The 25849-nt window shown below is 44.0% G+C and overlaps 1 protein-coding gene and 1 non-coding gene across 2 annotated transcripts; both read right to left on the reverse strand.

The window, feature by feature from the left end:
- Positions 1-14958: 14958 nt before the first annotated feature.
- On the reverse strand, positions 14959-24912 carry EIF4G2 (eukaryotic translation initiation factor 4 gamma 2). Its single transcript, XM_030333764.1, has 22 exons — positions 24888-24912; positions 24476-24602; positions 24083-24148; positions 23295-23435; positions 22653-22755; positions 21765-21896; positions 21610-21676; positions 21371-21522; positions 21005-21115; positions 20744-20827; positions 20556-20654; positions 20156-20297; positions 19893-20053; positions 19426-19539; positions 18741-18866; positions 18485-18589; positions 18181-18396; positions 17834-18092; positions 17319-17523; positions 16972-17183; positions 16756-16877; positions 14959-15785 (listed from the first exon to the last, which is right to left on the reverse strand). Exons 1-22 carry the CDS (start codon positions 24910-24912, stop codon positions 15720-15722), a joined length of 2835 nt encoding a protein of 944 aa, XP_030189624.1. The 3' UTR covers positions 14959-15719.
- Positions 19235-19373, reverse strand: LOC115526660. Its single transcript, XR_003972708.1, has one exon. It is a non-coding gene; the product is annotated as a small nucleolar RNA SNORD97 (small nucleolar RNA).
- Positions 24913-25849: the final 937 nt, after the last annotated feature.

Raw genomic sequence — 25849 nt, forward strand, 5'->3', positions numbered from 1 at the left:
GTCCAGAGAGTATCCCAGCAGGCCCCTGCCCTCGAGTCCAACGCTTTAAAATTAGCAAATGACCTTCTGTCACATAAAGTCTGAGCACTTTTCAAAGGCCGCTTCTGCATCGGGCCAGAAGCCCGTGAGTTACACGGTGAGTAAGTACACGTGTGAGTTCTTTCAGAGCTGTTTCTCAGTTTGCCGCAGCCCCACGGGTCTTTTGGGCTTGGGCCTGCTTGTTTTTCAAAGCTAGCTGTTTTGGGGGCTTGTCTTTCAGGAGCAGGTCTCAAAAGCTGGGGTGACTAATATGGGTACCAACTCCTCAGGGGAGAAGCTCTGGGTTTTGAGTCCCCTCCCAATTGTGGGTTGCTGCTGGGGGGTGGGGGGTTAAGGGTGCAGCGGTAGGGGGCAAGGAAGTGAGGGGGTAAAGGGTTGAGAGGGTGAGGGGTAGGGAGGTGAATGGGTAGGGGGTAAGAGGGTGGGGAGTCGGGTTAATGGTGAGGTTGTTTTTCAGCCTTTCCTACCTGCTTTGATGTGATTTTTTCCCTCTCATTTGCTGGATGTGAAGGGGTCATTCTGCTAGTTTTGGGGGTTTTTTCAGAGCAAATTTTTCCATGGGTAACTGTAGATTCAGTGTGTCCATGGGAGGAGGTGAGTTCAGGATCCTCCATGTCGCCATCTTGAACACAAACCTCAGCTTCCCTTTCTTAGTGAGGTCAACGTCAGCAGGAGAAGGCAGCAGGAAATAGTTGGTTATGAGCAGAGATACTGGAATCTAGGTGTCCTGGAATCGAATCTTGCTTTGTGATGCTGACAAGCCATGTGACCTTGAGCAAGTTACTTCCCTAGTTAAGCCCCTCTCCTAACTAGGAGCCATTTCTCCTACACTGTAAGTTTTGAGAGACTCGCATGGGTCTGTCACAATTAGAGAATGTGATTTACGTTGGCTTTCACGTTAATTCCAAACTAGTCCAAGTATCACAACTATTGGAGCTATTAAACTTTAAAATAAATTTTGCTTAAATTTAGGCAAGAAAACCCACGTTGTTAATCTGACTGAAACTCAATCACTTCCTCTGCTGAAATTACTATTTCATAGCATGAGTTTTCTTAAGCAGGCGACTCTTCCATTATAGTGGAAGACTATACTTAATTCATAGGATTGTTGTGAAGATTATGAAGGCAGGTTCGATGGTGAGCCTGTGATGAACTCCCAGTAAAGTCCTCCTGTGACTGAATCGGCTCTGAATGTTTGGCACTATTGACCAAACTCAGCAATCCTTGTTTAGACTGAGTGGGGACCAGGGCATTACTCTTCCCTTTTAAAAAACTCTTGCTTCTGCCTAGTTCCTCTGGAGAAAAATATTTTTAATCTCCAGGAAATGTGGCCTTCCTGGAGCTTTCTAAGTATCCCTTGTTTTGATTCTACTAACAAACAGTTTCTTCCCTGGGAGATTAAGTAGCCAATAGAATCAAGATAGACCTCTTAAAGGGGCACCTGGGTGGTTCAGTCAGTTGAGCATCCAGCTTCAGCTCAGGTCGTGATCTAGACGAACAGGGTTCGTCTGTTCAAGCCCCACGTTGGGCTCTCTGCCATCAGCACAGAGCCCACTTTCGATCCTCTGTCCCCCTCTCTCTTCCCCTGCCCTGCCTGCGCTCTCTCAAAAATAAATAAGCATTAAAATAAAGATAGACCTCGTATCAGCTCCCAAAACCAGAATTTGGAGCATGGGCCAGTACAGTTTTTTCCTAAAGATAGTTCCTGATGCTTTGGTATTTGGGGAGTGTTAGCACTGCATATAATGCTTATCATGTAGCATCAGGAACACAGAAAAGGGTATATGCTACAGGCAAATCAAGTTCATCTAGACCTCAGTGTGCCCACTGATTTGGGAGGCTCAAATCAACAGACTGTAGCCTGTCATCAGGGCCTCACTTGGCATCAGGCCCTGGCTTCTAGCCCGACTCTGACACTCACATTGATGTGACGAAGCACTTTACTTTTCAGCCTCCGTATCCCTATCTATCAAATAAGGTGGTTTGACAGCCTTTCAAGTTAAACATTCCAGGGTCATTACAGAGAATTTTGAACAGACCATCTAGTCTACTTCAACAGCCTGAGTAACCTGAGGTCTTTCCGTTCCAAGCAATTGGAAATCATGTCTGCTATTTCAAGCTTAATTTTTCCACAGATTCAGATAAATGATATGTTTTGCATACAAAATATGTATATTCGTTCTTGATTTTTTTGTTTATTCCGTTTACTAGAGCCAAAATGTTTTTGTAACATTTGTCATTCTGAAAATACTGAGTTTTAAATACCTCAACTTTTTTCTGCATTTTCCTTGACATGTTGATCTATTCTAGATTGCCACTGTTGCAGCACTCCAGGGGCAAATCTGTACTTGGTCATGTGGTCCACAGCTCAGTAGTGAAGAGAACACTTACCTGGTGCAAGACATCGGGGCTAGATTTTGAAGTGTCTTATCCAGCAGTCAGTAAATTAGTGAATTCACCTTCTTGTCCGTTCTGTCCCCTAAATCTCTAATCCAGTCTGTTTGCCGCACGTTTTCCCTGAAACACTAGTCCCAAAGATACTCCTTAAAAAAGAATTCCATAACCAGATAAGCTAGAAAAACGCTGAATTCTAGAGTCCTTTGCAGGTAAGATGCTTTTGGTGATAAACCACAGAAAATGCTGTTTCAAACTGATTTAAAAATAAAATTATTGGGGCACTTGGGTGGCTCAGTCGGTTAAGTGTCCGACTCTTGATTTTGGCTCAGGTCATTATCTCACGGTTCATGAGATTGAGCCCGGCATCGGGCTCCACACGGACAGCACAGAGCCTGCTTGGGATTCTCTCTCTCCATTCCTCCCCGCCCCCCTCAAATAAATAAATAAACTTAAAGAAAAAATAAAGATTATTTTGTCCTGTGCTGGACATCTGGGGTGAGGGGGGAGGAAAGGACAGTTCAGTCATTCTGTTTATCATGCATACGCAGAAGAAGGTGTAATATAGTAAGTACGAACATAATTCAATACCTCGGCCCCTACCAGAGACTGCTTGTATACTTGTTCTCAATGGCACCCCTCTCCATTCCCACATATGATTCTCCTCAGTGAAGTATTTAACCCTCTTTTGATGATCCAGGGTCGTAATTCAAACAGTGGTTATTGTTGTGTGCTCCTACAGAAAGTGAGGTATGTCAGGCTCCCCACCTCTGACCTGAACGACCTCAGACTCTTGATTGAAATAATCTATTCCTATGTCCCCACCAGTGAGCGAACTCGAGGACAGGGATTCTGTCCTTTTCATCTATTTGCTAAGAGCCGAGCATAGGACTTGGCAAGACATAGGTACTAATTTATATTTTGTTCTCACAACTGAATCTCTAATCTAAAAATGGATGCCGCCAGAAAGAATCGGACTCGGAGGTCTCTGTAACTCCATCTACAAGAGTTTTAGCAAATTCACTTCGCCGGAGTCGTGTTTACATTTGACCTGTGAGTGGCAAACATTTGGTCAGAGTCCAAGTGCCCCATCACAGACAGACAAGGTGACCACCCGCAAGTGCACTGCCACACTCTCCACGTGGCTGTAAAGGGTTAGGTGGTTGTTTGTTAGAAACCATTCTGATTGCTCAGCAGATTTTGTTCTCATTTTTATAATTGTGAAGGTACTGCATATTGGGCAAACTACTGAAAGATCATTACTCTTGGGCCTGATCCTAATAAACAAACCCGGAAGTTGATCTCTAGACCCAGACGGGCTAGTTCATCTAAGCAGGGTGGAGTGTCTATGATAGCATCTTCTCCCTGAGAGGGATCAATGCCAAATCCTTTGTTCTCTCCTGGACTGTTTTGTTCTTTGGAACAATGCTGCTTTGATTTCTCTTTTGGGAGCTGATGCTCCAAGTTCCTTAGCTGGGAAAGAAGTGGAGACTTCATTTCCTGCCTCGGCCCGCTGCTGGACTGTCCTGGCCCCAGCTTGTGTGTAGACGTGTTCTTCCGTCTCTCTCCTCCTGCTACTTCCAACTCAAAGTGGCAGCAGAAGCGACGTGAAGGAGCCCTCTTGGGCCAAGGAGGGGTGAGAAGGGAGCATCACCATATTCCTTGACCTATTAAGTGAGGGATGAATGCTGGGGTTTATTTTTTATTATTTTCTTAATGTTTATTTTTGAGAGAGAGAGAGTGAGCACAAGCAAGGGATGAGCAGAGAGAGAGAGCGACAGAGACAGACAGGATCCAAAGCAGGCTCCAGGCTGCAAGCTATAAACACAGAGCTCAACGTGGGGCTCAAACCCATGAGCCGTGAGATCATGACCTGAGCCAAAGCTGGACACTTAACTGACTGAGCCACCCAGGCGCCCTTGGTGTTGGTTTAAAGAACGTTCAAACCTTGCTTCAGCACCTGCAGCTGTCTTATCAGTCCACCCTGAACGCTCTGGCCTCAGAATCATACACCTCCTTCCTGTCCATGGTTCACAGAAATCACAGAACTCAGGTTTCCACCCCTCTGATCCTCCAAGAAGACTCAGGGACTCTTCCTGCTGGAATCTCACACTGCAAACAGTTGGCTTCGTCAGAAACCTCTATTCAAGGCAGATTCGAGGCTCTCAGTTGTCATATGAGCTGGCATTGACTCCCAGTGACATTTGTGCTGTGGCCACTGGCCCCTATGCCCTATCGCGAGGATGGCAAGTGCTTTACAGTTATTTGGCCCAAGGGAACAGGGTCCGAGAATGGGGAGAGGCTTTGGCCCCTTTGAAAAGAGCTGGGACTCCACCCATAGAAAAAGTTGGAAAATTGGAAAATCAGTTGTTTGGATCGTAAGAAGACCTGGGGGCACAGACTTGCTTCTCCATGCAGTAGAAGCTGAGTCCCACTCCTGGAGACGTAGTATAATCCTTGGTGGTCAGCAGGGGAGCCTGTATTATGTTGTGCATCAGGGTTGTCAAACTTTAATGGGCTCAGAAATCACCTAAAGATTCTGATCCAGTAGGTCCGGAGTGAGTCCAAATATTTTACAATTCTAACAAACTCCCAGATGATACGAATCCAAAGACTACAATTTGAGTAGTGAGGTTGTACCTCATGACAAGTGTACCCCTGGGGCACCTGGGTGGCTCAGTCTGTTAAGCATTTGACTCTTGATTTTGGCTCAGGTCATGCTCTCTCAGTTCATGATATCAAGCCCCATGTTGGGCTCTATGCTGACAATACAGGGCCTGCTTGGTATTCTCTCTCTCCCCTCTCTCTCTGCTTCTCCCCTGCTCTCTGTCTCTCTCTCTCAAATAAATAAACATTTAAGAAAAAACAAACTGGGAACTGTGGGAACACCCACAGTTTTTTTCATTGGGGCTAGAAGGGGCTTGGTGTGGAGAGACAAGGAAGGGGGAGGAAAGGGTCAGAGAAGGCTTAGGCAAACAAGAGAAGATATGAAACCGTTATTTCGAAGAGCAGGAAAGTGGGCATACCTGAGAGGCAGTAAAGTCAGATGGTGTAAACTTCAAAGGGTCTGAGTCCTTGGAAGAAAAGAGGACAGAAGTGGTTGGAAAGTGCTGATGGGAAGTAAGGTGGTCAGGGGCCCATCCAAGGCCACTGGCACGAGAGGAAAGAGAGCAGAGGAAGTCACGGGCTCAGGAAACAGCCAGATTTCCTTCAGAGAAAGAAGATGACCGTAATGTTCAGAGCAAGATTGCATATATGGGGACGTTTGCTGGTGACAGACTGGGGGACCTAGGGGACATGAAGAAAGGGTTTGAGAGAGCAGGGGTGGGGAATTGGGACAGAGTAGCATATATACAGAAAAATTCGGGGTGAGGGTCTAGGGTGGAGGACCAGGGGCCCTCGGGCTTCTGGTGGGGTGGGGAGGGAGTGAGGCATGATGGGAAAAAAGGTGCTTAGAGTGGGGGTACAGTCTCCTACGACTCCAGTAACGCAGGGGTCCCTACTGAGGGAGGGGGCGGAGGGGAGGGCAGGGGCATAAGAACTACAGAATGGTGTCACTCCTGGCCCCGAAGGCTGGGTACCTCTTCCCCAGGGCCTGTTGCGTTGTGGCACTGGAGTAGGGAGGGATGTGGTTGTGACCTTGTCTTTCCGTGGCACGTTGTTACTGACGTGGGTTTTGTTAAAGCAGTGTGGTTAGGCAGTGCGGCATCCACATTGCTCTGGTGACAGGACTCCCTGCTCAGCATTTCCAAAGATAAAACAGTAATTGTGTTTCGCGTCCCATGTACCATATATGCCCAAATAGAAGGTGGCCTTGAATTACAGTGTGATCCTTTTCCCGCGGTAAAGCATCTCTTGCTGCTCAAAAGGTGCTTGATTTAACTGAAGTTTATAGACTTTGGGATGCAGGCGAAATAGTTCAATGTCTATTAATCACAGGTATTAATTAATTTACAAACATACACTTAAAACCACATATAAAACAAAACATTGGTTAAGAACTAGTGTTTTTCTCCACATTTCATAAAATAATTTTACCCAAATTCATCATAAAATCTTTGACCAGGGCCTTGGTCTCCAGCCACGTTCCAAACTATGTGGCTTTTGAGAGGAGGTATCCTTCCCTCCCCGGGCATTGTTTGTGATCCAGGCCTGACAGTCTGTGTATGTTTGGCTGGAGACGCATTCTGAGCTACATGTGCTCATTCACATCACAGTAAGACTTTGGGCCTTTCCTTTTGTCTAGTAAGTACATCTTGTGCACCTCCATGGAGCATACTGATTTTTAAGTTGATCCTTAAAATGCTTATTTGTAATTTTTGCTAACTCTTTAGATTGTGTGATTACATCCCCAGGAATAACGATTAAATCTGTGTTAAATTTCTCTGTGCTTTTTTGGTCTGTTTTGGTCTTTTACACCGAGCCTGTCGGGGGGAGATCTCCATACACATTGAAAACTAGCATTGATTGGGCCCTTTCAGGTTCATGATGATGGGGTTTTGGAGTGGTGGTGGGGGTTCAGAGCCGACAGCCAAGAAAGAATTCTAGAAACGTCTTTGGTGCAAAAAAGGGTGATTTTATTAAAGCATCAGGACTGGACCCGCTGCCCTGGGGTTGTGAAGAGTGACTGCTTATATACTGTGGAGTTGGGGGAGGTAAAGTCAAGAAGAAGTTTTTTGTTTTTTAATGTTTATTCATCTTTGAGAGACAGAGACAGAGCGTGAGCAGGGGAGGAGCGGAGAGAGAGAGGGAGACATAGAATTCAAAGCAGGCTCCAGGTTCTGAGCTGTCAGCACAGAGCCTGATGCGGGGCTCAAACTCACAAACCGTGAGATCATGAAGTCAGATGCTTAACTGACTCAGCCACCCAGGCGCCTCTCAGGAGGAAGTTTCTTAAAGGGATTGCCATATGCTAAAGAGGACTTACGAATTACTGGAGGCCTAGCTGTTGTCAAACTAAGTTTGTTTTTCCCTCTAGCAAAGCATTATCATTAAGATAGTAGGGAGTTGCTGGAGATTAGGCTATTGATAAGATCGCCCTTTTCTTGTAATATTACTAAAGATATTTGTAAACCGATGGAGACTCTATCACTTTAACCTTTTGTTTTCTGTCCTTTGTTCTTGGGCAGCCAAAGGTGCCTGAGGAATACCACACTGATCCCACCCAGCCGGAGGGGGTGGGAAGGTGGGGCGGGGGGTTGTGCTAGCTTACGCTTGGCCCTCAGCTTGCCTTATGGTCCCTCATGAGTGTGTCATCCCCAAATAATACATCCTTGTGCACAAAAAGTAATTGAGAGGGTCTCCTGTCACTTGAAACAAACTGTTAATGCTAAAATGTTGGGCCATTTGGGGATGGAAAACTGCAGGTATCTATGGTGTGGGTTGCCATATTTTAGTTTCCCCACCTTTGGAAACCAGCTCCAATGTTGACTGTGTCTAACGGAAAACATATAAGCTTTAGAGTTATTCATACTGTAAATCCTAGTTCTTCCAACAACAAACTATGTGATTTTGGACAGTGGCTTCATTTGAATGGTGGCTTCATGTCCCTCAGCCCTGATTTCCTATGGGTTCAATTGGGATAACAATGTCTGCACCCCAGTACTGTTCTGAGATTCCAATGCAATAATGTATGCCATGGGCCAGGCACATAGTTGGGGCTCCCAGAAGCCAGCCTTTTTCTTACTGATTTCTAAGAGCTTTTTGTGGCTTTTTTTTTTTAAGTTTATTTATTTATTTAGAGAGAGACAGAGACAGCATGAGTGGGGGAGGGGGAGGGAGAGAGGGAGAATCCCAAGCAGGTTCCATACTGTCAGCACGGGGCCCAACGTGGGGCTCCAACTCACGAAACCATGAGATCATGACCTGAGCCGAACGTTTGACCAACTGAGCCACCCAGGTGCCCCTGTGGCCAACTCTTTTTTTTTTTTTTTTTTAAATTTTTTTTTTTTTCAACGTTTATTTATTTTTGGGACAGAGAGAGACAGAGCATGAATGGGGGAGGGGCAGAGAGAGAGGGAGACACAGAATCGGAAACAGGCTCCAGGCTCTGAGCCATCAGCCCAGAGCCCGATGCGGGGCTCGAACCCACGGACCGTGAGATCGTGACCTGGCTGAAGTCGGACGCTTAACCGACTGCGCCACCCAGGCGCCTCATGCCAACTCTTAATTGTAAATATGGCAAATATTTTTCTTAGTTTGTCCTTTGTTTATTTTGAGCCAAACACGTTAATAGACAAATCCATCAATATGTTCCTTTGTGGTTTCTGGATCTTGTTTGTTTGTTTCCACGCAGAGGTGGGTTTTCTGTGAAGCTGAAGAAGCTTATGCTTCAGGGTCCCCCTCCTCCTTGGGCCCTGTACCTAATTTTGTATTTGTAATTTTGTATTATTTTTCCTAAAATGGCTCCTCAAATGATTTCATCTTCGGGCCTCACCAAATCTGGGGCTGTCACCAATGATATGCTCTGAAAAGTCACCTTGCCCCAAATTATGAAACTCTTTAATAGGATTAATTTTATATCTTTTCACTTATTTTTATTTTCTAAGTTTTCAGCGCTAATGGGGATTACTAGTGTGGTAATTTTTTTCAGAGTTGATTTTTCTCAGAACAAAATAGAGCTCTACCATCCATTCATTCATTCATCCAGGCTCTTCCCTCACCTTCTGCACCCAGCTGGGTAGTGAGGTGGGTTCTGGGGAGGGGACAGGCAGGGGTGGCCTGAAAGGCTTCGTCATGGTGGCAATGGGGATGCTAGTAGAGCAGGGGCAGGTGTGCTAGTTTCCGTTTCCTAGGGCTGAAATTGAGTGCCTCAGAACAACAGAAATGGACTCTCTCTAGTCCTGGATGCTGGAAGTCTGAAATTGAGACATTGGCAGGACACCTGAAGGCCGTAGGGAAGCATGTGGTCCATGCTGTTCTCTCAGCCTCTGGTGTTGCTGGCAATCCTCGGCATCCCTTGGCTTGTAGAAACCTCACTCCAGTCTCCACCTCTCTCATCATATGGTGTTCTCCCTGTGTGTGATTGTGTGTCTCTTTTTTCTCATACGGACACCATCCATATTGGATGAGGACCCATCCTTACGACCTCATCTTGATTACGTCTGCAAAGAGACGATTTCCAAATAAGGTTACAGTCACAGGTCCCTGGAGTTAGGACTTCCATATATCTTTTGGGTGAGACACAACTCAATTCATAACAGGGGGATGTGGAGGCTGATTGTTCCTCACCTCGGTCCTTTGGCCGGACCTTGAGAGGCACCTGCACCATCAGGTGCTCACCCAGCTCTGACTGCACCCTCCCAGGAAGGAGGAGCTCACTGCCCCTGGGTGAGTCTCTTTCTTTCCTTTCCTTCTGTTCCCCCAACAGGTCTAGCAGAGATGAGTTGTGGCTCCTGAAATGCAGGGCAGGGTTTGAATGATGACCCCACGACAACGCTGTGTCCTAGTACATCAAAAACGCACACAAAAGGTGCCCATGACTTCTTGTTGAATAAATGAAAGACCCTGGGCAAGGTGCCAGTTTCCTTATCAATAAGATAAAGATAATAAAGTACTGGTCTCCAAGAGATTGGGAAGATTAAATGGGATGATTAATGTGCCTAATCCAACCCCACATGTACGAAATGCTCAAGCAATGTTAGCTAGAATAAGCACGCTAATATGCCATAGCAAAGGGTGGATAATATTAATGAATAATTAATATTATTAATAAATAATAATAGTAATCCTCCAAAGGCAGTCTGTTCCACTTAGAACAAAAGCCACAGTCCTCATGATGTCCTGCTCTTTCACATGCCCCCTTGCCGCTCTCCAGCTGCAGGACGCTGCTCTCTGCTCAGCCACACTGGCTCCCTCATTGTTCCTCAGACGCCCCATGTGTGTTCCCATCTCAAGGCCTTTGGCTGTGCTTCCCCTGTGCCTGGAAAGTTCTTCCTCCAGACATTTGCATCATTCACTCCCTCACTTTATTTAGATCTTTGCTCCAGGGCCCCTTCCTCACAAAGCCTTCCCTGAACGCCCTATTTCAGCTAGCATCTGCATCACTCCTTGCTCTTCTGTTTTATTTTGCTATGTATAGCACTTTCCATCAGACACCAGCCACTTGTTTCTTCTCTCTCTCCTGTCAGCCAGAATGTGCGCTCCAAAAGAAGCCTTTGCCTCATTCACTGTTTCATCCCTAGCACTGGAACAGGGCCCAGCATGTAGCTGGTACTCAGTAAGTATTTCTAAGATGAAGGGACTTGTAGAGCAATCCCCACACCTGTCAAACACTGTTTCTCATTACCTGTCTATCCTGCTCCTTGCAATGACCCTAGGAGGTGGCCAAACCAAGGATTATTTCCATAGATAAGGATGGGGCGCCTGGGTGGCTCAAGTTGGTTAAGCATCTGACTTCGGCTCAGGTCATGATCCATTGATAAGGCATATGAAGCCCAGAGAGGTGAAGCAATTCGCCTAAGCTCTTGGAACTAATTACTTGGGAATTAGTAATTACTGGGATTCAGGCTCTTAGAACTAATTCCTTGGGAAGCTGGGATTCAGGCTCCAGTCTGTGACGCTGTGGGTCTCACGCAGACCTGAGTGGCCCTCAGGATTCACTGATAATCAGTCACACTGTTGACATTCACGGTTGACAGGGGGACCAGACCAAACCAAAGTAAATTCTCCCTCTCCCCTCCCATCTTGATGAGCATGCCCAATAGGTTTGGTCCTCTTTCCCTTGGGCTGTACCAGACGAGTTCCCTGGTGTCCTCCTCCCGAGAGAGGTGGGTGTCTTCTCCTCGGAGCCCAGCAGAGGGCGCGGTGGAGACAGTAAGCCTGACCTTGGCTCTATCCCATCCTTAGGGACTGACTCCAGGTGAGGGTGGGCTGACAGGACAGTCTGTGGGTCTGGGTGGCATGTGGCTCCAGGGTCCTGTGTATGCTCCGCTCTGCTGTGTGCTCAGGCGTCTTCTTGACCAGAGCCCGGGGTTTCCTTGGAGGACCCCCGTTGGAAGGCTGACTCTAAATCTAGTGAGGTACGAGGAAGGAGCTTTGTAAGTCCCTGTCCTCCTGGCCCCGCTGAGGAGCTGGTCCCTGAAGCTGCCCTGCACTGCCACCTCCGGCTGATGAAAGATGTCCCCTCAATCAGAAGTGTTGGTGGAGCGCCTCTGGGGTGGAGGGGGTGGGCGGGTAGATGGGGGCTCTGCGGAGCCAGGAGAAAGGTGAAGCCGGCTTCCCTACCACTGCCTAGAGAGCCCCCCGCATCAAACGCTTGTCAGGAGAGTGATTCTTCCTTGAAGTCACAGCTTCTCCAGGGTGTTTCCTCCTCTTGGCTCGGGTGGCCTATCACCGGCCGTGGTTGCACCGTCAGCTCCCATCTACCTCCCCCGCTGTAGAGGAGGGGGCTCTTGCCTGGGAAGACATGGTGTCTCACTGTTGCCGTGTCGCAGCCCTAGCACAAGGCTGGCAGTGAGTGATGAGGCGCTCACCTTTGAATGTACGAATGAATAAATTAACGTGGGGAGCTGAGCGTTTTGTAATTGGATTCAAAGCAGATCTGGTACAGATCAGGACAAGAATGATCATGCCGTTGGGTATCAAGTGTAGTCACTCGCTCGGATTGCCAGGAAGTCAATGAGCTTGTTTCAAGGCCAGACTCTTACACAGGACTCTATCTGGACCCTGACCCCAAGTTTGTGTTCTTGAAGAGACACACCTTTTCCCTCATGCCCCAGTTATATAAAATTCGTGTTCCACAAAACCTCGATTCATTGTTGCATTCCATAGAATGCATTCCATTATTGGTCCTTAATATGTGTCTAGCCCTGTGCCAAGCCCTGGGAATAGAGCAATGCACGCGACACTCCCCGCCATCTGGGAGCTCTCAGCACAGTGGAAAGCCCGGCAGCAAGCAGGTGGTCAGAGCGCAGTGTGGTGAGTGCTAGAAGGGGAGTTGGAGTACAGAGAGGCCACCTAGCAGACAATTATGTTTTGGCTGTCTACCCAAGTTCCCTTCCAAAGTTCTTCTTTCCCTTCGCACTGTAAGTCTTTGCAGGCACCAGGGCCTGCTTGACACAGCAGGGGCCCTGAAGATCCAGGCTCCGCAAGGGGAGAACACGTGATCCAAGCCTAGTCAGTTGTGGGCTTCTGCCTGGGGCTCTGAACCTGGACCTGATGTCACTGGGGGATTCAGATACTGGCACAGGAGGCTCTGGGGTGTGATGGGGGTGCTGGCAACATTGGTCAGGCGGTTTCTGTGGTTCAGGCTACCCAGCTTCCCTTAGTCCCTCTTCATTTCTAAGTCTGGTCTCAGGGCTCCCTTGAAGGGAGTTCCGATAAAGTTCCTTTCTACTCAGTTTGTCCAGCGTAAGTTTCTCTTCTTTGCATCCAAGAGCTCTTGATTGGTACAAACTCCTCACCTAGTCTTGGCAGAGGAAGGCAAGCTTTCCAAATGTGGAACATTTATGCTCATCTCTGAAGGATGAGTGAGAATAAGCTAGATGAAGGGAGATGAAAAAGTGGGAATAGTAAGGAGAACAATGGTCCAGGCACAGGGAGCAGCCTGTGAGAGACCCAGAGATAGATGAAACAAAACAAAACCAAACCCCAAAACACTTAAAGGGGCAATCAGCAGGTAACTCCATTGCTCCATTGTTAAAAGAATTTGGATTTTCTTCTGAAGAAAACTTGGAGCCACTAAAGGGCAGAGTTTTAACACTCTGTGATGCAGAGAATGGACTGGAAGAAGAGCAAGATGAACGGGAAGGGCGACTGTTCGGAAGTCAATTGCAGTGATTCAGGCGTGAGCCAGTGGAGCCTGGTGCGGGGCAGTGCAGTGGAGATGGGAAGAAGGCAAGGGCTTCAGTAGCTATCATGGAAGGAAGATGGTCAGAATGTGGTTGGGAAGGAAGCGAGGTCAAGGGTGACTCCTTTTGGGCTCAGATGGGAGTATCATTTAGAGCCAGAAAAGGAGGAAATGTTGGTTTGAGGGAGTTTAGTGATGGACACACTGAGTTTGAAGTGCTTGGGGCACATTCAGATAAAGTGTCCAGGAGCTGGTTGGATGTGCAATTTGATGCTCTTCCAAGACACAGACGCCTTCAGGATGTAGATGGTAATCGGAGCAATAGAAGTTGAGCGTTGAGCAAAGCTTAACAGTAACGTTTATAAGCCAGGCTAGAAAAGAGCTGAAGGCAAAGAGATAAAAATTGCTGAATGCTTTTCATAGGTCAACTAAGACTGAGAAATGCCCATTGGATTGACGTGCTGATTGGAAGCTCGGGATGGAAGCAGCTAAGGTAAAATGTGAATTCACATAAAGGCCTACTTCCGTAGGAGGCTCTCTTGCCAGTGACATTCACATTACTTTTAGTTCTCGTGGCATTATTCCCATTTTCAAATCAGCTCAGAGGAACAAAGTACCTTGCCTAAGATCACACTGCTACTAAGTGGTAGGAATGAACCCTATCTTGTTACTCAAGTCCGTCCTTTCCACTTTTTCCTTTTAGGTCCAGATCCTGTCAGAGTAATTTTATTAATTTGTGACTTGGTTAAGTATTGTGTGTGCTAGGCTCTGTTCTAGGTGCTGGGGATAGATACAGCCAAACAGAACAAAAAAACTCCATCTCCTCACATCCTGGAGGGAGTTAGACCTAAATATGCAGTAATGGTGGTCATGGCACAATGTAAAAAGGAAGAGAATAAATTATGTGCGTTTTGTTTTTGTTATTAAAGTAAGCTCTACACCCATGGCGCTGTAACTCCAAACCCTGAAGTCAATAGTCACATGCTCTTCCCACTGAGCCAGCCAGGTAGCCCTGAGTTACATTTCTTAAATAGGGTAGACAGTGGGGTCCTAATTAACCCGGCATTTGAGCCACAACTTGGGGAGCCAAGTCATCTAGTTATGGGGGTGAGGGGATAAATGGGAAAAAGCCGCTTATGCTTGGCATGTCCCAGGAAGTAGGAGGCCAGCGTGGCAGGAGAATGAATGAGGGCCAAGTTGCAGGAAATTAGAGAAATAGGGTGTTGGGAAAAGGACAGGACTGCAGACCAGATCAGATGTAGGGCTGTGCAGACCAAAGTACTATCTTGACTTAAAACCCACTATACTATGGAATGGTATTAAGATATACCACTGCTACTACACCACGGTCGTTATTTTTGTGTTGTCCGGCCATCCATGTATGGTTAGCTTCTCAAGTTACCATGTATTTCACAGGACAAATGTCACCAAGTTTGTTGCTATGCATTAGTAAGGGTTCTCTAAATTTGTGAGACTTCCCCTTGAATTTTCTGTCTTTTTTTTTAAAGGTTTGAGAGAGCAACAGTGTGTGTACAGGAGCAGGGGAGGGTCAGAGAGAGAATCCCAAGCAAGCTCCGCACTGTCAGCACAGAGCTGGACGTGGGCCTCCATATCACGACCCATGAGATCATCGTGAATCGAGATGTGGATGCTTAATTCACTAAGCCACCCAGGTGCTCCTAAACCGTAATTCCTAAACCTGCCTGTAGTTGCTACTTAAGTCACACACAACTCTATCAAGTATCACAATGTTTATTGATAGATACAAGTATATAAAATCAGGGCATGAACATGACTTGATAAATTAAGTAGACTTAATTTCAATACTATAATAAGAGGGACCAATTCAAATTCTCACCATTTGTTTCACACCCACAAAACCACTTCAAGGGCATTAATGATCTCTCAAAACTGATCAGTTTTGTGCAAGTAAACCATGTTTCTTTTAAAAAGACTTGTGCACTTGCCCAGGCTCAAGGATATTAAAATCTAGCACATAAAGCCCATTACTAGAGGTAGAAATACAGGCAATATACTATTACGGCAACAACCATCAATTACAGTTAAGAATTTTTCTGTAACAACCAAATGGATAATCAAATATTGCAACAACTCAAGTATTACTGAGCAAAGTGCATTTCTACAGTATTCAGTGTTGCTATTCAGTTTTCTAACTTAAAACAGCCTATGATAACTGGCAGCAAAGAAGGTCCTTGCAATAGACTGCCTCTGCTTGAGAACTTATGATGTAATTATTGCATGCTGCTAATATACTATCTAAACATTAAAGATACTCCTAAAATATTTGATGGTAGACTATGATTAAGACATTACACTACAAAAAAACCTTATGCAGAAGGAAATCCTAACTGACGTGCTTCTGCTTTAAATATTGTGAAAACATTACAGCGGAATGAATTTTCGCAGTGGTTAGGTCAAATGCAGTTACGTCATAGCAACAGTATGTTTTGCACAATTTAAGGCTTTGGCTGGTTCTTTAGTCAGCTTCTTCCTCAGATTCTTCTTCTTCAGCAGTTTCTAGCCAGGTTAGCCACTGATTCACCTGTAAATTTGTAAGTTAACAGAATTAAGCCATACTTCTGAAAGAGAAACTCAAATCCATAGTTTTGACTTAGCTCCTTTAGTGGGTTTGCTAGCTTGATCCTAAGTTTTAGGTGGTACACCCTTTATAGTAACAAAAGCCTCAGAACATACTGTAAATATTACTTGGCTATTAAAGAGAATTTATTCTTTATATTTGGGAAGCTGTTGACTTCTTGACACTACTTCCAATCACATCGTAGGCTCATTTTAGTATGGGACAGGGGCTTCTCCCAAACCTGAATTATGTTAGCAATATTGGGGAGAGAGAGAAGAGAAAGATTCCTAAAAAGATTTCTAGCCCTACCCCAGAATTGCTAGCAGATTCCCCAAGGGCAGGGAGAATGATTAGCTCACAAAGCTCACCTGTGAACCTTAGGAAGAAAATACTGTAGAGACCAGTGTTTCTCAAAGCCTGATCCCCTATGAAATCAGCATGAGAATCGCCTGGACTGTGTTGTGTACCACAGACCTGCTAAATCTGATTCTCTGAAACTGGTTTTTCAACTACTCTGTAGGTGATTAATGTACTGTGATTTTAGAATCCCCAGAGATAGAATCCCCAGAGATATCCCCTAGGACTAGAATTCCACTCACAGAAAATGAAGATGTGAGAAATGAGAAGCAATCTCTTCTTTACTAACATTTTTTTAAAAGCTTAAATCCAATCTTGTGAAATCACTCAACCATTCAACCTTTGGGAGTAGCTTTTCTAAAAAAATGTTAGATGCCAACATCTTACATATGTAATCACTAGGATAGAAGCCTTACACCACTTCACAGCTTTCCCTCACTGTACTATTTTTACCAAAGCTTGTAAACATGCAGAAAGATACATACAGATAAAACTACAACTATTTTGCCTCCTGTACTTCACTAAATACTAAGTAAACTGAAAAAAGCAGACTAAATGCCTCCAACAAAAGATTTACCTGGAACAAAGCCTTGCCTTTCCCAGGAAATTCTTGGGTTATATCTTCTTTCCAAGCCAAAAAAGCTTCTTCTTCAATAATTTCCATGTCATAAAAGTGAACAAAAAAGCGGAGCAACATGCCTAAAAGATAACACACAAACCCCGTGATCTAGTGTGATGTGGAAAAAACTGCCCCACGCTCGCCACTGCCCGGCTACTGTCCTCGGCCACTCACCTTTGGGGAAGTTGCTGTTGTAGCAGTGCACCTGCAGAGCATACAGGGCACTGACTTGCAGATCAACGTGATCATGAAGGAATTTCTGCATTACTGGCTTGAAAGAAAGCAGCAGTTGTTTTTCCTGCTCTAACTGTTCTTTGGAAGGAGCAGAGGAAGAATCTGTCTCATCACTGGGTGGGTTTACTTCACTAGAAATATACTGTAAGAAGCTGCACAGAAAGAGATCTTGTCAGAACCCCAAAGCAAAATTTTCTAGCCCAAGAAAGACCATCCTTAGTCCCTTGCCTTATACTTTTTTCTAGTAAATAAAACAAGTGTTAATGTAACCCTGGACTTTACCTTACCTAGTCATTAAGATGTTCACAAATCCTTTATCTACATGAAGTTTGGGGGAGATGTTATCTTTAATCCATTTATATATGGTTTGAGGGGATGGATCCAACTTTATTTGCTTCAACAATTCCTTCTCCAATTTGAGGAGTGGGAATAAGAAACTCAGTCCCTTTCCTTCCAAAATCTCCAACATGCGGTCCTTATTCTGATCAATTTCTGAAGAGACAAAACCATCTACACATCAGCAGGTAGTTCATTTTAGCCAGTTGGCCTGTCTAGAAAATGGCTTTACAAATGATTTCCCAAATGTACAAGATTTATAATAATCCAGCAAAGCAAACAGTATCTGGATCAAATGAGAGCAGTTAAATCATTATCACTTTTCATAAAAGTGAAATCTAACCTATGGCAATGCTTATCATTATCTGGACAAGATAATCCAGTCTGATTTGTATAGATCCACTCAACATACTAAAGACTCTTCAGATTTTGTATTAAGAAAAAAAAATCCCCAAAATTCTCTTACCTGGGAGCATTTTCTGCATATTGACCTTGCTTTGTTGAAAAAGTTCTGTTAACCATTCTCGATCTTGTAATTTAGCTAATTGCTGAAGACAAAGTAAGAAGAGAGGAAAATGGGTGCCACTTTCCAGTGGTTGAGCTAGTTCTGAAATGCTCACCAGCTCTGAAATGATGGCACGAGCTGCAAACTGTGCTAAATATGATTTCACCAAGGGGATGTCAACCTCCAGTTTGGGGCACTGGTCCAATACGTTCAGGAAAGCCTTAGAAGGAATACACAACACAATCAACTTAGCAGTTCTCAAACGTGAATGCAAAAAAGTTCCCCCAGAATCAGAGCAGTGTTCTCACCTGCATGAAGTTGTCACTGGTGGCTATCCCTTCCTGTTTGAGCAAACTGATCAAAGAACTTGCTTTTTCTTTATCTTCATCACTTCTATCTAGTGACAGGATAATTACTTTGCTTAACATCTCAGGAAGAAAGTGTTTTGGAGCCCTCATCTCTCTCACACCACTGACCGCTTCATTCGCGTTCCCACTATTCAGATATTCAGTCACAACAGTTTCCTGAAAAGAACACAATCCAAATCTCTTTAGTGTTTTCCTATCTCAAATAAACTCCACGAATCAGACTATGGGATTATTTGAAACTTACAGTTAGTTTAAGTAGTTCTTCCTTTGATGGTGGTGGCTTTTTACTAGTCTTGGCAGGCTTTTCCTGGATAAGTGGAGGATTAGTTTTGAGACCAAGCTGAGGTGTCTAAAAACAAACAAAAACACAGCAACATGACAAGTATGACTTCATTTTTTTTAAAGTGTGTGAAGTTATAGGAAAGATCCTAAAAAAAATCTTCAGACATCTTCATAAAATACCATAACCATAGAAAATACTATCCTACTACAGTCCATACCTGTCCCAGAGGTGGTGTTTGAGTGCGTGGTGGTTGTGCACTAGGAGGAATCATAGTTATCTGGGGCTGAAGCTTTGGCACTTGATTTTTATTCATTAAGAACGACTGAGCAGGCCTCAGGCTAATCTAGAATTGAAAACAAAACAAAGTTAACATGCAGTTGGTAAACATTAGATCCAATATCCTAAGATTAATTCAGTATATACAGACATCCTAGAATCTAGGGCGGAAGTTAGAGAATGGACCGCTGAAAAGTAAGCTCCATGTTAACGTAACTTCTGGCAAGAAAACTAAAGATCTGATCCACATGAAAATAATATACAGTTACAAAAATCTTGTATTTGTACTAGGATTCTCCTAGAATAAGCATCACTAAAATATTAGCTAGAAAATGTCTTGTTTTATTCTTATAGTTAAGTCATTCTATATACAGAAAAACACAATTAAAATCCTGACAACCATTTTCTTTGCTTTAATTGAAGATTTTAAGAGACTTGCCCTCATATCTCATAATCTTCGCTCATAGGACGCTGGACATCCAAAGAAAGAAAAAGTAGTATAGAAAAGAAAGAATTAAAGAACTCCAGCATTAAGTCCTCTTAATAACGCGTCTTATTTATAATCATCGGGCAATAGATTTCTGAATTGACAAACTATGGCATAGAAGTAACATAGGCAAATGTACCTCATCTGCATTAAGCTGTCCTTTCTTAGAAAACCGAGGTGGCATATCCTTCGACTGTCCTTGCAGCTGGGATAAGAGTCCCTGACTCTGGTTATGGTAGAGCTGGCTTAGCCCCTATTTTAGAAAGGGAGAAAGAAAGTCTAGATAAAAAGGGGTCCACAAATCATGGTAATCAAGTATCAAAGGAATGAGCCAAGCCATAAGGAAAGCTAAACTGAATTTGCCCAGAGAAAGTAAAGATGCAACAAGGGAAGAATAAAAATTTAGTCCTATCAAATAAAAACGCTGTGATTTTACTAATTTTAAGGATAAGCATCTTACCCAGTTTTAAGTAACTGGTCACACAGATGCTTTGGTTTAGAAAAACAAACGTGACCCTAAAATATCACTTTTAAAAAAGCAAAAAATAAATCACATGTATTGGAGGATTTAATATTTGTTGCCTAAGCATTCTTACGTTTCCTTACCTGGCTTTTCATAAACTTGCCTCCCATCTCTCCAAACTGCGATTGTGTGGGAGGCATGATGTGTCCCCCATGGCCATTGAAGAGTTGATTAGAACGATGACGCCCCATGGTGGGTGAAAATCTATCCTGGATAACTCCTGGACCAGTACCAATTCCGCTACCTTAAAACACATACAGGAACAACTCTTTACAACTCTGCTACTGTTAAAACATTTAAAGTTGATTTTTTATTTTAACAAAACCACGGTTTTGTTCAAAATCACCTGGCATTTGTCCAAACATATCAGCAAGTCCTCCAAGTGGGTCCCTATCCATTTTCATCCTGGGTGGCATGAACGGTCCCTCCAGAAAGAAGTCACTTCTCATCCCTTGAGCCATAGGAGCAGGAATAAAGACTCCTAGATCCTTTAGAAATAGCGAATAAACACCTGATTCTAGACACTATTTTACATAAATAATTCTCATTTGGGGGGAAAAAAACCCTTTCAGGCTACTGGAGTGCTAATTATGCAATTTCTGTATATAATTTCTTCCCCAAATGGTAAACAAGAAACTAAAAACATTAATAAGCTCCACCACTAAGAGGAGTCTCAAGTGTTAATAGGATCCTTGTGGTTCAATAAACTTAAAACCAACTGGATTAAAAAAACATCAGTATCTTACTTTTACTGCATCTTGACGGATTTGATTGATCGTCTTTGGTCCATTGTCAAGAAAAGCCTTGCGAGGAACCCAATGGTGTTCTCGCAACTCTACGGTATCCTTTAATTCAAAAATAGTTCCGGTAAGTTTAATTTTAGTATTTCCAAAGAGAAGAAATCAGCTTATCAACACAGTTAAACCAGTTTTACCTGCAGCAGGAAACGAATCCTCGCTGGCAATTCCTTACTTAGCATCAAGGAGCACATTCGGGCAAAGTACTGATCCATTAAGGACTAATAGAAGAGAAAAATACTTTACTAAAACATGTTATGACAAAAGTGTACTATTTAAGGCTTTTAAGACTTCTCACGTTATAATCAAAGTTGATGGGCTAATATGATAATCCCCTGTATCACAAAAACAAGTCCTTTGATTTGAAGAAAATTAACACAAGCTACTTAATAACATACCTTGGCTCGTTCATGGTCTAATCTAGGTCCCACTGTCCTCATTATCTGACAGAGGCACTCCAAATCCTCTCCCATATCTTTGAGTTGGACTCTCTTCTTCTTTTCCAAAAGCTACCAAAAAGAAATGCCAATGTGTTGACAAAATCTTATTTAAGTTGTAACACTTTTCTACCTGTATTTTACAAAACACACTGCATACTTCAAGTCACTATTTACAACATTTAACTAGCAGTTTTGCTGACCATTCTGAAATATTAAACTAACCTACCAACATTCTCAGATAGCACAAAGTAATTATAATTGACCCCTCTCCCACAAATAATCATGTAACCAGTGATAAACCTAAGCCTACATTCACATACTTACTGTTTTGATGCACTTATGAAGGATAGATTCATGAATAAGATCAAGCTTTCCAAGTTCTCCAATGAATTTGATGTTCCCCAACATCTTGATCTTAGCAATGGCTCTCTGTTCCTCCTCCTCGGGGAGGAGGGGATTTTCACGCTTATCATAGACTGAAAATACACAACAGAAAAAAGTCAACATTCAAAATGAAATTCAATATCCTCAGTAGTACTTAGGTATCAAACATAAACTCTCACCATCAACATTTCTGGTTCGGTTTTCAAATTCATCTTGTAATTTGGAAATTAGGAGGCGTCTGAATGTCTATTGGAAACAAAGACATTTGGCAGATTTTGTTAAATGCAATCTTTCAAATCAACTTTGAAATAAGCAAGCAAACACTACCACTTACTGTGCTTTGCTTCTGTCCTGGTTGACCCTCTGCTGCTGGGCCATCAAAGTTTGGTGCATCTTCTGCCAATCGCAGACATAGCTGAGCATACAGTGAGCTATACTTTGGCTCTTCTAGGGCTTTGTCCACAATCTACAGAAAATGGCATTTTTCTTTTTTTTAAATAGGACAACCTTCTGAAAGTACCCTTCCTTTAACTTAATACTTCCTTATAAGCCTTAAGAATCTTAAACCTCCTAACTTTACTGACAAACTCTGCCTCATTTACCTTATGCATATAAAATGATTATTAGCACACAGCCTGAAAAATACAAGCACTTAAACACTAGCTGCAACACGGTACCAAAAAAGTCCAACTATACAGATCTCTTACAAGTAAAGCCCCCCCACCCCCTCCAAGAGTTAAAAATATCTTGGATACTGAAACTATAAACAGACACTGAAATCTTATTATCAACTATCATACAATTCATTTCCAAGACCAAAATAGGTTTTCCACAGAAAGAAAAACGCAAAAAATGTGAATAGCCTGTGCTTAGCCCATTTAACTCTCCAAGCATTGTATGAACAATTTACAAATTCACCTTTTAGGACAAAGGACAACCACACTTGGGGTAAGCACTGTGTAATGTATGAAATTAGCAAATCTCTGTTGTGTATGTGAAACTAATATGAAATTGTATGTCACACTATACTTCAACACGAAAAGTAAAAACCCACCTCTTAAATCTGATGCCATTAAAAGTTGGTTATTTTTAAAATCACCATCACAATTCAATAAACACGTAGCTCACGCCTCCAAGTTTTAAGCAACAATGTAATGTACAGAAAACTTGGGTCTGTTAACTATTTTACTCTCCCTTTCAGCTAAGCCAATTTTTAACTTACCAGCAGTATGACCCCTTTAAGGATGAGTTTAGACTCTACACCCACATTGAGGAGCTCAAGGCATAGCTTGTCAAACTTTTCAGGAGTAAGCTTATTTAGTATGCTGGGGAGAAAGGAATCATACTAAGTGTCAGGCAACACACAAAAAATTAGAGTTGAAAAACAACTTTGAAATTAATTTTTTTCTTCAAGACCCATCTTACCCATATAACCAAAGGTATGTTAAAATAAAGCTGTTATTCAGGTAACATCTGTACCTGCTTCGGGGTCCCCAGCTGTTTGACAAATCTCACTACCTCAAAAGTCAGAGAGCAAGAATCTTATTAAGGCTAAAATCCAGGAACTAAGACCAGTGTGTTCCATGCTTCTTCAGTGGGTTACACATCAGGCATGGGAAATATCAGGACAAAAAGGCTTATGTATTTTAACTCAATGACCACAAGCAACTCTTAAGCCTCAAAATAGCCAACATGCTGCTCTTCAGTTTAAGATAAAACTGCCAACACTGGCATTCGTTAAAATACACACTTTGGACGTGAACATTGCCTTCTAAGTAATACAGCCTACACACGAGACAAACCCAGCCAACTCATTCTTTTTCTCTCGTTTTAGTGAAAGAACAAAGCAGATCTATAAACTTACCCTCTTACTTTCCTGAAGATTGCATCATGTCGTTCTTTTTCATTTGCGGAGTTGTTTGCTGCGGAGTTGTCATCTCGTCTAGTGCTTCGTGCAGGAATCCATTTCTGAGCGTTTTGCCCTGGGGTTTTCCCCAGGAACTCGCTAGTAAAAATTTATAAGATTCCTAATTAAGATGATTTAAAACCTAGCAGTCACTTATCAAACGTCATCCCACTCGGATATCTTTCTAAATAGAATAAGCAGTTTACGTGTTTTCAGTTTCCCTTACAACTAAGCAACTCGCAATCAATGCTTCTCAAATTCAGAATCACCTGAAGGGCTCGTTAAAAGTGATTGCTGGGCCCACCCGCAGTTTCTGTTTTAGTGGGTCTGGGGTAGGACTAGATAATTTGCATTTTTAATAAACTCCCAGGTGATGCCAATGTTGGTGGTTCTAGGAGTCACACCTTGAGAACCAACATTTTCTAATGTTGTGTGACCATGTTCCTTGCATGCATACAGTTCTACCACTAATTAGTAGAGGTAACTGCTGATAATAGTAATTGTTGATTTCTGAATATTAATGAAAACAATCCAAAGAGCTAAGGATAAAGAGCGGATCGAGAGCCCTAATTCAGGTAATTTAGCAAAAAGGATAATTAAGAGCTGATATTCTAAGATACGTAGCAGAAACCATGCCCAGTATGATTAAGATTCTCGATATCTATAACTACATCGTTATATGTGTGAAATACTATTACACTAAATCTGTTCTATGGCAACTCATGGCTTCTACACACTTACTATACCTGTTGCCAGCAGTCTTGGGATAGTGCTGAGGTGCACCCCTACTTCCTCCTCCGCCCGAAGAAGCACTATTTAAAAGAAAAACTTCTTTAAAAATCCATATGCCACCTGTCTCACTTAAAAGGGCTAAAGGGTCTCTTTAAGTATTCTGTATTTCAGAAATTACACTACAGACGAAGAGGAAACTGGGCCTAAAGGAAAGTCAAATCACTGACAACTACTCTTCAGAGGACAAACAAAAAGATAATGAGAAGAACTTAAAAAAAAAAAAATGTTCGTGGCACATTATACATTGAACTTGCAGCATATTAAGTCAGAATTACTCAGCGTGGGGATTCTTTTGATTTTGTGATTGGTCTCTTGGTAACAATTGCCAAAAATAAATCTCCACATACCTGAAACGAGAAGCACCCCCTTCTGCGATCGCACTCTCCACTTTGGCGGCTTGACAACGAAGAATCTTCAAAAGAATAATATTAATGGATGGGGTGGGGAGGGAAGAGGATGGGAGAAATGAAAAACCTAGAATGAGAAAGAGTACCAAAATTAGACACTGCTAACACACAAATCTATAGTTTCCTTCAATTAGAATTTATTTCAGATCCTGGCACTGCAGTTAACTTAACTTTGACTGCATTGCAGATCTCCTAAGACTAAAATAGAACGTACTCAAACACAAGTGGACAATTATTTTGCTTAGCCACCTGGAAATTCCCTTATGTTCAAAGATGCAAAGAACCTTCACAGAAATACAAGAGGCAGCATTTCAACTGTGAACAACGAATCTTTGAAAAAGCCACATTCTACTTTCTTGAAAGCTGAGCACCGACATCAAGAACAGAAAACCTAACTTATCCGCACGGGCACATTATGTGGAAAATATCCTAAGTTTGCACTGCCTCGACGACGAGCCCAGCGGGCCGAATAAGACCTGACTAAAGGCTGTTTAGCAGTTTTCCTTCACTGTCCGTTCTTTTAACCCCTCCGCACACAGGGCATCCAGGAAGATGCGAGAGGGACATGGGTGTACGGTGGCTGGCACTCAGGCGGAAGACACCGGCAACAACATGGCAGCAGGAACCTCCGCCCCATTTTTTCCCTTCCTGGGAACAAAAGAAGAGTGGATTCCTCCCACCCAGGCTGGAGTTAGGGAAGTGCTTCCGACAGCCTCCCCTCGAAGCCGCTGGGGGCAAGCCTCGGCGGGGAGGAGCGGAGGCCGCCCCCGCCGGCCCAGCGCCCGGCTCTTTGTTCTCCAGGCAGGAAGGCGGCCTCCTTCCCACCCGCCGCCTCCGAGCGGGCCCCCTCCCTCCGCATAAATCCCCGAGGGACTGACAGCCGCTTCTCCGTTCCCTTCCCTGCTGACAAAAAGACGCAAATCCTAGTTTTCTCTACCCTCGCCGGTCCCAGGCGGGGCCTGCTCCCCGCCGGCACCGGGGCCTCACATACCACCTCCCCGCCGGGAGGACGGACTCCGGGACTCCTACGCCTCGGCTGGTCCCGCGCCAACGGCCGGGCCCTCCCCGCCGGCCTGCACGTCGCTCCCCGCCGGGGCGCGCGCGGCCCCGCCACGCTCTCTCCCTCCGAGCACACCAGCGCCTCGGCCCGCCCTGACCCCGGCCACCGACAGCCACGATGACGGCCGGGGGACGCCACGGCTCCCGGTTTCCTTCTACTCCATCAGCAACGGGAAAGGAGAACAAAGGAGAAGAATTTCTAGGTGCCCGGAGCGCGGAAAACACGCTAACAAGGGCCGCCCCGCCCGGCTCCGC

Source organism: Lynx canadensis, chromosome D1, assembly GCF_007474595.2.
Source record: "Lynx canadensis isolate LIC74 chromosome D1, mLynCan4.pri.v2, whole genome shotgun sequence".
NCBI lineage: Eukaryota > Metazoa > Chordata > Mammalia > Carnivora > Felidae > Lynx > Lynx canadensis.

What these genes read in the sequence shown, in the direction of transcription:
- EIF4G2 (XM_030333764.1), bottom strand. Translation starts at nt 24,912, where the DNA reads ATGTCGGTGCTCAGCTTTCAAGAAA. An exon ending in CAGGACAGAAGCAAAGCACA is followed by an intron (nt 21,677 to 21,764) that starts GTAAGTGGTAGT and finishes TGTTTCCAATAG; the next exon opens with ACATTCAGACGCCTCCTAAT. An exon ending in CCAGTGACAACTTCATGCAG is followed by an intron (nt 18,093 to 18,180) that starts GTGAGAACACTG and finishes ATTCCTTCTAAG; the next exon opens with GCTTTCCTGAACGTATTGGA.